This window comes from Micropterus salmoides, unplaced genomic scaffold (genome assembly GCF_014851395.1).
Source record: "Micropterus salmoides isolate LMB-PRFRI ecotype aquatic unplaced genomic scaffold, ASM1485139v1 Ms_hic_scaffold_13, whole genome shotgun sequence".
NCBI lineage: Eukaryota > Metazoa > Chordata > Actinopteri > Centrarchiformes > Centrarchidae > Micropterus > Micropterus salmoides.
The window spans coordinates 22,249,827-22,263,774 of NW_024040374.1; the positions used below are offsets into that span (position 1 = coordinate 22,249,827).

Consider the following 13,948-nt stretch of genomic DNA (forward strand, 5'->3'; position numbering starts at 1 on the left):
AGGCAGAGTGCTAGTAGTTGTAGAGTTGACATTTTCACCAGGAAGGCAAGAACCATAGTGGTGCATAAACAAAAGAAAATACCTGGAAAAACACTTGACCTTCACTTTGGACAAAAAGACTCACTAGAGCCTGTTGCCGTGTACACCCACCCATCCAGTGTGAAGCTCCAAAGAGTGTGAATTATAAAACCATTTCCCACTTGTGTGAATTGGTGCGGGGAACAGTTGAGTAAGATGAATAGGTTCCAGGCCTATCCCCTTATTTAGTGTCCCCTTAATTGGTTGACTGATTTACTGCCATGGGACCCTGCAGGATGGTGGGCCGACCGTGTCAGGGGAGAGAGGCAGAAAGAGAGGGAGAGAGTTGTGGACTTTTTGGAACTTGATGCACGTTGACAGTGGTTATTCTGCCCCTCCCCTGTCTTTCTCTCCTTTTGGAGGTTAGCCCATCAGGGGAGCATCCTAATGATTTTACAGCACAGCATGGCAGTCTGACTCATGCCAGCAATGTTGAGGTGTTTTAATTTTATGTCAGCTTACTTTCTACTTATTTTTTAAATTTTTTTATGATGATCTTTATGTCCGGGATAACCTCACATCAAAGTGACAGCCAGGGAAAAACTTCATCCCTGCCTGCTGGGTCTGCTACCCTGAGTCCTGACCAGGGTTTTACATAAATAATTCCACCAGATCATCCGCAATGTGGAACTTCCTACATGCTGTAAGCAACATTTCAATGACCACGTTTAATAAAAATGAAAATGGGACAAACGTGTTTAGCGGTGAGGTTTAGGAAGCTACAGTTTCCTATCATAAGATTTCTAATTGCATTTCTTGTGATGTTTCACCCACCAGGTTGGCTTCATCAAACCCCACCCTATCCTGATTCAGATGCAGCAGGAGGCCATGGAGACCAAGTTGACCTTTGACTCCTATGTGATGCCGATGCTATGCCCTCCCATGCCCTGGAGTTCAGTCAAGTTTGGTGCCTACCTGCTGACACCTACCAAGCTGATGCGCACAGTGGAAGGCGCCACACAACATGAGGTGTTGTTGGAGAAATGCCAGGACCTCCATGCAGTCCTGGACTCTCTCAACCAGCTGGGCAACTGTGCCTGGAGGATCAACAAACCCCTGTTGGATATTATTATCTCCATCTTCAATGATCGGGGTAGTGATAAGCTAGACATCCCCCCTCCTCTGTCAGAGGCCCCCAAAATACCCCACTTCTACTCTCATGATCCTACTTACACTGCTTCTGAGAAAGCCCACATGAAGAGGGAGGCGATTAATGCCAAAAAAAAATGCAGTGAGATGCACAGCCTGCGTATGGATGCTCTGTATAAACTCTCCATCGCCAACCATATGCGGGATGAAATCTTCTGGTTTCCTCACAGCATGGACTTCCGGGGACGTACCTACCCCTGCCCTCCGTACTTCAACCACCTAGGAAGTGATGTCACACGGGCTGTCCTCGTGTTTGCAGAGGGGAAGCCCCTCGGTCCGAAGGGTCTGGACTGGCTAAAGATCCACTTAGTCAATCTGACAGGATTGAAGAAGAGGAGCTCACTACAGGGACGGCTGGAGTACGCCAACACTATCATGGAGGACGTACTGGACTCTGCTGACAACCCTCTCGATGTCAGTTTGTATTTATTGCTCTTATAGTTTAGTCCAATTATACATTCATGATACATCGTGATTTGTTAAAACGCCTTAGTATACACATACTATACATGTACACTATACATACAGTTTGCAGAGAAACACTGTTGGTGTCACAGTTATGTCAAGCATAACCCTTTTCTCTCAGTGGCAAAATCTAAAAAGGATATGAATATCTGTCAAAACAAAAAATAAAAAATGCTTTTGTGGTAGTGTTTATGTATGCAGGATAATGTGCCTTGTGCTTGTGTTTGTCCTTCTCAGGGTAAAAGGTGGTGGATGAATGCAGATGAGCCTTGGCAGGCTCTGGCCTGCTGCATGGAGATAGCCAATGCTGTGAGATCCCCCGATCCAACACAGTTCATCTCTCATTTCCCTGTTCACCAGGTACCATAAAACACTTGGAAGATTATTTACCGGTTTGCAGAGTTACTAATGTTCGATCTCCTAACAATGTGTTGTTTAATAAGACATTCAACTGCAAACCAAGAATGTGAACGAAATATAAATTCATTATTCTTCACTCGGGTGAAATGCAGATAAAAAATATAAGATGATTAGAAGAGGTTATCCTTAGGAATTTACTCATCTGACAACACCTTAGGCCAATCATAGTTCTAATTTAAAGCCTCCTAAAAATAAGGTTTGCCATTCAGTCGTGTTTTATAGTGCTGTTTTAGAGGGAACATTAAAGTTAACAAGGCAAGACCTCTCCAGCCATCTGGGGCCATTTTATGTTATCTGCCATAAAACTGTAGCCCTAATCTCACCGACCAGACCGCAGCTTTAGCTATCCTGTACTGAGATCTGGGATTTAAGCCCCGGCCTTCTCTTATACAAGCCAAAGCAACAGACAAATCCTCTGACACCGAGTAGTGTCAGTGTCAGGTGTATCTTTACTGCCCTATGTAGCCCATTACTGTCCACGTGTATGCCAGAAAAATTACAGGTTTAAGAATGATCTGGCTTTTAGAATTTTCTTTTGAGCAAAGCAACAATGTCTGCTCCTCAGGCCTTTGTTAATAGCCTTGTTATAATGTAGCTTTTATTTGGCACTTAAAATGCTGATGTTACTCTTAGGAATGCACAGTTTATATAATTCCTTTGAACGATTAATGTTGTTTGTATCAAACAAATAATTGAAAATTCATGGCACATTTCATTACAAGACATCAATAGCAATGCAGGTAAAGTGGCACTTGTTCTCTTTTCTCCAGGCTTTAAGCATATTCAAAAGAGAAAGACAAAAGCATTAGAAAAAATGCAGTGTAATCAAACAGTTAAGCACACAGAATGACTGCTGTTCCTCTATTCAGCACCAATGCAACTGCTACAGCCTAAACATAAGGCATAGTAGAGAGACTTTTAGGTCAGAGGCATTTAGAGCAAATGAAAAGGACAAAGTCTACTGTTGGCAGGGGTGTGGCCAATTTCACTGCAGTATTTATTGGGGACGTTGCTGGTAACCAGATACACATATTCTCATATTCTGCTCAGTCTCATGTACAGCTTAAAGAGTTGCATTTTTGATAGGGACAATGTTACACCCCCGACAAAAATCCAATATAAAACTGACCAATTAGTTTTGCTTCAGTGTGAATGATGAATAATCGACTATTGTGATACACCCCTGTATCCTTTCTGTCTGATGCCAAAGTCCAGATGTTGCTTTGAATGATGCAGTACATTTAAGGGGCTCATAGATGATTTGATATTCTTGCGTTAAGTGCGACCGTCACTTTGTGACTGTGGGACATGGCAATATGTTGTTATGAACTAACAGCCACAATCAAATCATTTCTCTCATCTATTGAGCCAGTGCTCGTGCATGAGTTTCATATTGCCCTTGTTTCTTGTTGCTCTTTAACTTCCACTTTCTTAAAATCATTTGTTCTTTGTCTTGTTCACCTTTAGCCTTCCTCCCTGCGATGCCCCTTTTGTGCTGAACCCGGTAATTCTCTCTCTCCTCCTCCACATCAATGCTTTAATCTTCCAACTACTTCTCTTCACCTCTCCTGCAGGACGGCTCCTGTAATGGTCTCCAGCACTACGCTGCTCTGGGCAGAGATGTTATTGGTGCCACATCAGTCAACCTGATGCCCTGCGAGGTGCCCCAGGATGTGTACAGCGGAGTAGCACAGCAGGTCAGCATCAGTGGGCTGTTTTGCCGTTTGCATTGTTTTGTTCCCTTCTTTGGGAAACTGCATGGACATAATGGAGCTGCACAACATAACTGAACTGTGGTTACTTTCAGTTGCTAGGCACGTTGCAGTTGCTCAGCTGTTAAAATTCAGATGACTCACTGTATCCCACAGTGAGTGACAGACTAGGCATTGAGAATATATTTCAAGTTTCTCACTTTAGGTCTTGCATTTAAAAGTGCTTAGTTTCTCATGCCATGCAGTCAGAGTAAACTGGCTCCCATATCTGAACCCTCAGTGGGCAAGCGTGCACACAATGCTATCAAAGGACCCAGCTTGCTATAAACATGCATGTTTTTAAGCAAAAAAAAATTGAAGCTAATTGAGGTGTCCATTTCAGCACAGGAGGACTCAGAGTGTGCTGAAGGAAAACAAAGTCTGTCCCAGGGCAGTGACTGTTGAAGACAAAGTAGTTTTCAGTTTGCTGCAGGACACTGTTGTATTTTTACCTCCAGGCACTGCAGTTATAGTTAGATGATACTGTAGATTATATCAGGCTTGTGAAATGGCCAGCCTCCTGGATATAGAAATCTTTCTTACTCACAAGGACAATATGTATAATAGGTAACAGTGGAAGCAGTCACATTATTGGAGACTGTTATTACTAGTAGAGCTGAAACGATTAGTTGACTTTAGGCAGAAATTGTCAACCATTACTGGTTTAAGCTTCTAAACTGTGAGAATTTGCTGTTTTTCTTTTTACGTGAAAATCACTTGAATATCTTGGTGTTTTGGACATTTGATGATGTCACCTAGTATTTTTGGACATTTTTTGGCACTTCTGCTCTGATTACATGTATGTTGATTTTTTTCATTAGCATTACAATATCCTCCAAAAGACGTGTTTTAAACAGAGGCTGTTTATCATTTGCATGTATGTCATGTAAATTACACACTTGTGTGTACCTGCAACATGTCCACGTGATTCAGGTGGAGGAATTCCGAGCACGGGATGCAAAGAGCGGATTGAAGATTGCCCAGGTCCTGGAGGGCTTCATCAGCAGGAAGGTGGTCAAACAGACTGTGATGACTGTGGTGTACGGGGTCACACGCTACGGAGGACGCCTCCAGATAGAGAAAAGACTGAAGGAGATTGATGAGTTTCCCAAGGTACAGTAGTGGTGGAGGGTGATGATTGTGGAACGGGGCTTCCCTTGCACTGCATACTGTCTTATTATTAGTGTGTGTGTGTGTGTATCAGAGTCGCCTTTTAAAACAGTATCTCCTCTATATGGGGCTCCCCTTACACTTTTCTCTCAGGCTATACATTCACACACAGGTTGAGCCAGACAGACTTGTAATGAAGCCTCTAGAATGAGGTCTATCGTCCTTGCATCTTATTGCTCCATTTTTTTTCATGTGCATGAAGACATTTATCACACAATATCAGCACAAGAGATTGTAAACCCAATGGAACTTCAGTACAGTTGACCTCGACATTAAGGGCCAATCCCATTTCACCCCTTGCCTCTACCCCTTGTTTTCGAGTGTACCCCTTGGCCCTTGTAACTCTGTTTTAAGGGCCAAGCGGTTGAAATATTCCCCTACGAAATGGAACAACCCTTCAGGAACCCGATACGTCATCAGTAGTCGACGATGGCTCTGCCGTTAATAGAAGATTTTACAGGATTTCTCCATGACAGTGATTGAAAACAACTCCAATATGCCGTCCTCCGATGGTAACTTTATATCACACATGAAGCGATCTAACAAGTCACATGTTAAAAATAAAAAGCACAGCTTCATTACCAGGTTTCTAACATTACTAGCGAAGCTAGCTAACGAGACAACAAGCTAGCGGCTGAACTAGTGATTTTTTTTATGATTGTTTTGAAGAAAATCACGATATTACGTTGAAATGACATTAAACTAATAACCATGGTAATCATAAATTATACGAAGAAAATACCTGTGTTCTGGGAACTTTCTTGTAGCCCTCCATTTGGAGTGTGCCTCTGAAAAATCTCCGTTTCGAGGGCTATATAAACCTCCCCCTTCGCCCTACCACTCTATTTCAACAAGAATTGGGACACCCTACCCCTAGACGTGAACGTGCAAAACGGAGGGGTAGGGGCAAGGGGTGAAATGGGATTCAGCCTAAGACTCCCACCGCACAAGTCACTCCAAGTGAGCTGCAAGTTCATTTTAATCAAGTTTATTTATATAGTATCTCACTGCAGTGAAATAAAATATTGCATGGCTGTATCAGGGAGGCCAGGAGTGCAAAACAATTGATATATTTGATATCCTGTTCATTATGAGTCTATTTTTAGTTCTTTACTTCGATTTAATTGGACGTAAATGGTCCTTTATGGACACGCCCATTCTGTCAGATGACACAATGGCAGGAGAATGGACGTGTTTAATCTTCTTACAGCTGTGTAGGGCTTATTATCTGCCACATAGCTATATAGTTCCTTACAATATTTGGAGTTAATCTTATTGTCTGTATAGATGGGATCAGTATGGTCCTGCTGTCAGCGTGTCTTACCATCTCTCAGTCAGAGGATTGTGCTAAATTACATCTGCATAATGTTCCTAATTGTTTGAACAGGGAATTAGGGGGGAGTGTAATTGTGAGTGATTACAGGGGGATGAATGGGGAATAAGGCAGCTCCTACTGAGGAGGAGATCATATCATCATAAAGAAATGAGAAATATACCACAAACTTTTATCACTTGAATTTGCATTATACATTTAATCCATTTGTTTTAATTGAGAAACGCAGTGAAGCAGAAAAAGGTGATGTGTGTGTGAGAGACTGTGAGAAAACAATACACATGCATAATCACATGTTTGTTTTCCAGGAGCATGTATGGGATGCATCCCATTATCTGGTGCGTCTGGTGTTCAGTGGCTTAAAAGAGATGTTTACAGGAACCAGAGAGATCCAGGTGGGTTCATCGCACCTACATGCAATTTTCTCATCCAACAAATTATTACCAATTTAATCTCACGCTTTGTTACTAATTGCATAAAAGGGTCAACATTCAGTAAAAATATTGTTTAAATACAGTTGCTTATTTTCACTAGGGGAGCAGTCTCAGACCTGACAGCCGCAGGTATAGAGTAACAGCCAAACCAGTAACTCTTTATTTCCTATTAATTTCTTAGGAAGTTTCCCAGAAAGGACTGTGTAATGTGCTATTAATTAAGGGGGAATTAGAGACAATGATCAAGGCAAGGCAAGGCAGTAAGTTGGGTTTATGTGGAACTTTTGTTTTTGAAATCAATCGCTACGAAAAAATCAAAAATACCTAAATAAACTTTTACTAAAATACCTATACCAGAACTATGTCTCTATTTGCCTTTTAATTAATGTAAAATAACATTGTTCTTTCCAGGAAACTTCCTAGGAAAAGACCTGTAAACAAAACTTTTCACCAATTATTATTGACCTACTACTGCATATTGGCTGTTGTTTTATTTTTATTAATGACTAGCTTGCTTCACTATTACTCTGGCAACTACGCCCATTCATCACACAGACTCCATTTATAGATTTAGGACGTGCACCTGGTAGAGGATTGTACATTATCTCCACAGGCAGAGGGGAGTCTGGCCAGCAAATAGAAACACCACCCACTGCTGCCGTGTGTGTCCTTTGGGGAATGTGTGGGGACAGCCCAGTCTGAGATGAAAAATCCCCTTCCTATCATACCTCGGTGCTGACGTGATGCTCTTCTGTGTGTGTGTGTGTGTATGTGTGTGCACGCATGTCTGTGCACCTGCTGCTATTAAATAGGTCACATCCGCTTGCATTTCACAGCGGTGAGTTGAGAGAGAGAGATAGCTGATCAATCCCTGGTGCCGTCATCCCTGTCTTCCTACCTACCTAACCTACGTTCCCTGTATTTTCCCATTTATTCTGTCAACACCGCAGCAGTCCATTGATCGATCAATCAGTCTCTCTCAGCTACCTCGCTAGTTAATCTCTCACTCCTGTTTCTTCGGCTGTCATGCTGTCTCCATGTCATTGTACCTGGGAATATAAGGAGGGAGGTGATGATGAATGAATGGAGCAACTTTGGGCCAGACTGCTACACGGAGTCGCTGGGACATATATATCTTTCCTACAGCTCTTTGTGTGTCTGCATGTGTCAGGAGGGATTTAACAGGGCTTCTATTCTTGGAGATAAACTGTGCCAGACACTCATGCAAACATCACTGTTGCGCTTGCAATTTTTAGAGTAAGCAACAGCTCCTCACCTGTTTCTCAGCAAGTTTGCAACAATTGTTTGCCGCTCCAGGAAGTAGAACAGCAGACTTAAATGCGTACTCTATCTGTTGATGCTATGGAGAGAAAGTTCCTCTTTTCTGTCTGTTGCTCCACATGTGTGTCTCTATAGTCTTTATATATAGCCTTTATTTATTAAATCCTCCAAACTTCATCACCCAACTCTCTAAACTCACTGATTTGAACTTGATTGCTCTGTTGTCCACATACAAACACAACAGATAGGCCGGTATTCCCATTCTTTATTGGTGAAGGGCTTTGAATAATTTAGAAGTATGCTCCTCAGTCCAGTATGTGCCCTCACTTTAGCTCTTCTGGCATCCATGTGTTGCAGGATTGGCTGACAGAGAGCGCCAGGCTCATCTCCAAGTCTGGCCACACTGTGGAGTGGGTGACACCCCTGGGCTTACCCATCATTCAGCCCTACCACCGCACACGCAACCAAGTGGTAAGTCTCGTCCTAAGGCATGTGTGGGGGTTCTCTACTAGTCTATCTAAGTGAAGTTATGATCATTTGGATTCATCTCTGTGTGGGATAAATTGTTTGGACTTACTCCACTTCCTGTCAGCCATTACACTGCAGAGCTTCGGCATGATTTCTCACGTACTTTCACACGCATTTTCAAGGAGAAGTTTAAGTATTTGTGCTATTTCTGTAGCTACTTTGGTATAATTGGTAGTAGAATGAATGTCAGTTGTAGCAGGGATTACCTGTAATCTTGACGCCAAGCGCCGCACCCAGCACCTCTTTGTATGTTCACAGTTTCATATTACCTACTGGTACACAGCTTAGCCAATTACAGGCCTGTCTTAATTTCTCTGTATTTTCATAAGTTTATCGGCTGACCTTTCTGAAGTTTTCCTCTTGTATCTTGTATCACCTGTTTGTCTTGCTCCTCTTTGCTCTTTGGCTCACCTTTCACAACATTCTCAATACTCCCACAGCCGACCTTTTCGTGGCACACACTGTATATGGATTTTATCTCACATAAGCATATGCAGTACACATTAATCTCTCTCAACGTACTGACCAATAATAGAAACCCCTGTGTGTACCAGCTCAGTGCAGTTAGATTGTAAAAGGTGTTAGATTTAACCCAACATAGTGTTTTTGTTCTAATATTTTCCATGAGGTAGTAAGGTGCTTTGGATCATCACTTTCGCTATAATCACACAATTTCACAGTGTAATTTCCACTCATTTTATTTCATTGGACTTCGATGGAATTTCTGATGAAGCTGATATAAATGAGGGTAGCCAGTGAGCTGTGAGCCGGTTGGTATAAGTCTGTGGTTCGCAGTAGGCTAGCACACACATGAGTCAAATGAGTATGTACACACAAATATTAAGAGTTATCTATAGCTGTCAGCTTATAAAAAGCTAAAAATCTTGTTAAAATCCAGTGTTTTGATCCACTGAGAGCAAGCTGTTGTCCTCATACAGCCAGCCCACGAATTTTGCTTCACTCGTCGTGATCTGGTAAAATGAATAAGGGGCACTGCCAATGTGCAACTGACCAAAACTTCTTTGCGTGGAATTTGATCAGACTTTTTTCAACCTATAGATTATTGACATATGCTCTTCTTGGATCAAATGTGAACATGAGCGTATACACTCGCCACTTACTACGTTGTCCAGGTTTTCAAAAAAGTGCTTCAGGATTTCTATCTTGGAAAGAAATTATGACTCTTCCGATGGTAGCCCCGTGATAGACAGGCAACCTGTCCAGGCTCAGTGGATTATTGTTTTTTTCCAGATATCTCAAAGCAAAAAGTCAGCTTCTGAGATATACTGTAGCCTGGTTTGGGGTTTAGTGTGTCCACAGACCATTTACTAATAATTTTACTATTTTTAGGTAAAACCCAAATATTTACTTCATATTTTACTGTTTGCTATTTTAATTCCCTCTCATTTCCCCGTCTCTGTTTGATTTCTTTTTCTTCCCTAAAATAATTATTGTCTCAGTCTCCTTACATGCAGGACACCTAACCTATCATCATGAAGCTTTAAGTACTGAACGCTTTGCGGGTGGAATGCCCCAGCTGGGCTTTCCAAGTCTTGACTGGTTTAGTGCAGGAGTGCACCACTGATTGCGTACTGTGATTGCTGTGAGTGGCCCGACTTTAATGGAGCTCAACAACATCACTAGAGTTGTCCGTCACTATGGAGATCCTGACGGTAGCAAGTCTTAGAGATAACATGTCTGTGTGCCAGCACATCTGCAGGTAACATGCTTGTGTGTGTGTGTGTGTGTGTGTGTGTGTGTGTGTGTGTGTGTGTGTGTGTGTGTGTGTGTGTGTGTGTGTGTGTGTGTGTGTGTGTGTGTGTGTGTGTGTGTGTGTGTGTGTGTGTGTGTGTGCGTGTGTGTGTGTGCGTGTGTGTGCATTGATAAGCCTGCATATGTCTATATGTGTGTGATATATATATGCCGAGCACAGGCAGACAGCTAGTTTGTAGGCTGTCCCAGCATGACGCCTGTTCTTTTAGTATGACTTCAAGCAGAAGGTTGGCTTAGAGGGGCAGCGACACCTCACAAGCAGGCGCATGAGAGCAAGGGCAACAGATGGCGGGTCTCCTGAGGGTGCAAATTACTCTGTCTATGTACTATGGTGCGTTCCCTTGATTTGATCTGTTTGGGTTTTTTTATGACCAGCAGGGACAAGGAAGCGGACTAGCATGTGCTTTTTTTTCAAGGCCTAAAGATGAATAAATGAATGAATGGCTGAAGCGATGACTTCATAGTTGAATGAGGTTTTAGCTTACATTTTACAGATAGCTTTCTTCATCCCCTGCTATAATTCTCTAATCCAGTTGCATCATGGGGCAACAAAAATGAAACTAACTTGCAGAAAGGTCACCTTTTCCCTGCATAGCTGGATTAAATTCAATATCCCAGTCTCCTCTCTGCCTCTTAAGTCCAAGGCCACAGTGTTTCTAGGGGTCATTAGTAATTAGACTCTAGATGGAACAGGAAGATGAAGTGTGATGCGCTGTAAGAAAACCAATAAGTGGAGAAGAAGTGGCTACACTAGCATTACATACACTCAGACAGTGTGTGCATGTTTGTGCAGCTTTGCGTTTTTATTTGTTGGCTGTTTTCAGCATGCATGAAGAGATGAGTACAAATGCCAACCTATGTAATGAAGTATTTTCCATGGCCTATGGGAGGCAAGGAAATTAGAGTAGGATGGAGTAGGTGAATGTAGCATGAACATACATCAGGGAGGCTGCTTAACAGGATTGGGAGATACTAATCGGATCAGAGGTCACTCTGGCTCAGATTCCTTGTTTATATTTCATCCCCCCTCTCAGGCGAAGGTTACAAATCTCACTCTCAGAGGATGGTGACACAAAGGGAGTCGTCAGTTGGATTGGCTGGATTTGACTGGATTTGTAAGTTTATAGTGTGACTAAAAGCTTGTGATCTAATGTCCTCTATGAGGAAAGAATCAGTTGGGTTCGGGTTTTTGGTGGTAACTGGTGATTTTTTTCTTTTTAAGCAGTGTGCATAATATCTTTTTTGGACAGTCCAAAACACATAGTATAGTAGTTACTTTGACCTATAGCAGTAAAAAATAGTCCACTGACAACATTAATAAATAGTAAAAATGTGTTGTAAGCCATAAGAGTTAATACCTGTTTTAAAAAGTCATGGACAGATTATGAGACAACAGGCCCAGACACATAAAAGCCAATTTGTGTCTCTACCTTGATCCCTTGGCTTGTGCCTGCCCATTTTATGAAACAATATAAAAACTAACAATAATTATCGCGATATAATTTTTTTCAATGACAACATAACAAATGTTCAATAAATATTCAATAAATTTTGGATTTTATTCACTTGATTCATACACAAATTTTAATAATTTTTTTTATTAAGATGTTTATTTTGTTGAGGAAACAGGACTGAAAAAATATTTACTGTTAATATTTGTTGAAAAAGATTTTATCATAATAGTTTGTGAAGCGATCCACTGTTTGGCCTCAAGTGTTGACAATAAAGTTTCTTCAACTTTCACTCAGGGGCAAAAATCAGCCTTTAAACTCGAAAGAAATAACGATTTGATACTTATCATGATAATTATCGATATAGAAAGATATGAAACTTTTTATCATGGTAACATTTTTGGACATATTGTCCAGCCCTAATCAGAATTTTAAAGAATGTTTCTATTCTATTATCTGATGTCGCTACCTTGGTAAATCGCTGATATGAGGTGTCTGTCTGGCTTACTTTTCTTCTGTAAATCAGGATTACAGCAGACTTGGAGAAATACTCAAATACTACACAATCAGAATGAGTCGACTTTTCATTCTAATTCAGCGAAACGACGTATTTCCTAAATGTCGTGGCGTGGTGGCCTCCATGCCTCCTTTTTGCCTTGGAACAGCAAGTGAGAAGTTCCCAGGGGTAGCATAGTGTTTCGTTGATCTTGCAGAATCTTGTGGCATTTTGGGGTGAAATAATAAATGCAGCTTGAGTTTCAAGGACACCCCCGAGTGGTAGAAAAAGAAAGTTTGGTAAAAAGAAAGTCTGCAAAAAGGTCAGTGGAAGCGTGGCGAGACTCTGGGGTGTGTGTGACTATGATTCTGCAGCAGTCTTCGTCTGTCTTCGGGGGGAGAAGGCGAGGTGGAGGACCAGGTGACCCAGAACAGCAGAGAAAGGAGGTGTTTGAGGTGTAACGCAGAACTGCTTCCACCTGAATAGATGAGATGGGTGGTATTAATCACTGTGTGATGAATGGGGATTCCCCTATTGGCAGCATGGCTTATGGGTACTGATTACTGTTGTATCCATGACTACTGTATGTGTGCTGCAACTCTCCAGAGATAAAGACAACAGGAGCCTATTCTCCTCAGACACACAGCAGGCTTAGCCAAGGTCTCATTCATCACAGCCTCAAGGTTTGACACAGGTCTTGTACACAAATCATGCACTTATGCATTATAATGAACAGGAGTACAATGGATGCTAGTGACCTCATTTACAGCGTGGCGTCCATTACTTACACCAAAGGTTATATCCGTTTATTCTACTCTCACACCTTTTTACTTCACAGCTTCTCCCTTCTCTCCCGTCCACTACGCTTCTATTTTAAAAGCATTTCTTGATAATTGTGTGATTCTGTCATTCATCATGCAGCAACCTTCAAAGCATTTGACTGGAATCACCAAACCGAGTAGCTCGCTGGCTCCCCGAGGCTAGCTTTAATGTGCTTTCATCCATGTGAGCACCAGTCACTTTAATCCCTGTATATACATGGCCTTTTTTATGCGTACCGCTAATCATTTCAGTATTTGATTTTCACAACGTGCCCTTCAGATAGAAATATTAATTACAGAGAAGCATAGTGTACCATATTGCAGCCTTCTCATCAACAAAGCACCACTGTCTTTTTTTTTTTACTACAGTCATTCTGACAGCTATGTCTCAACAACCATTGCATAGATTGAAATTTGGTGCAGATATCAATGGTCCCCAGAGGATGAATCCTCTGACTGTTCGAGTGCTACCAGCAGGTCAGACATTCGTCGTTCCCACAGACAGTACATCCACTTGCATTTGGTCAGCCACCATGAGGTTGCTGTTAGCATTTTTGAAATATCTCGAAAACTACTGGATGGATTGCCATTACATTTGTTACAGCTTAAGTGAATAATAATAACCTTGGTGACCAGGTGATCTAGGGTCATCATCGGGTCAGATTTTTTATTTGTCCAATGGTCTGTCTAGACTCTTTGTATTGTTGAATTTGAAAAAGGTCTCTTTAAAAACATTAGACTGAAGTGGTAAGACTATACAGATAGACTTCCTGGAGCTGCTCCTTAGCCACTGAATAA

The 13,948-nt window shown here is 41.7% G+C and overlaps 1 protein-coding gene across 2 annotated transcripts in view; it reads left to right on the forward strand.

Annotated features, from left to right (window-relative positions):
* The window catches only part of polrmt (polymerase (RNA) mitochondrial (DNA directed)), a 49,834-nt gene that overhangs the window by 17,661 nt on the left and 18,225 nt on the right, over positions 1-13,948 (forward strand). For both annotated transcript variants that reach the window (XM_038716230.1, XM_038716231.1), the window contains 6 exons: positions 856-1,641; positions 1,930-2,052; positions 3,687-3,809; positions 4,797-4,976; positions 6,675-6,761; positions 8,439-8,552. In XM_038716230.1, coding sequence (XP_038572158.1) covers positions 856-1,641; positions 1,930-2,052; positions 3,687-3,809; positions 4,797-4,976; positions 6,675-6,761; positions 8,439-8,552 — 1,413 coding nt within the window. The remainder of the gene's footprint in view (positions 1-855; positions 1,642-1,929; positions 2,053-3,686; positions 3,810-4,796; positions 4,977-6,674; positions 6,762-8,438; positions 8,553-13,948) is intronic.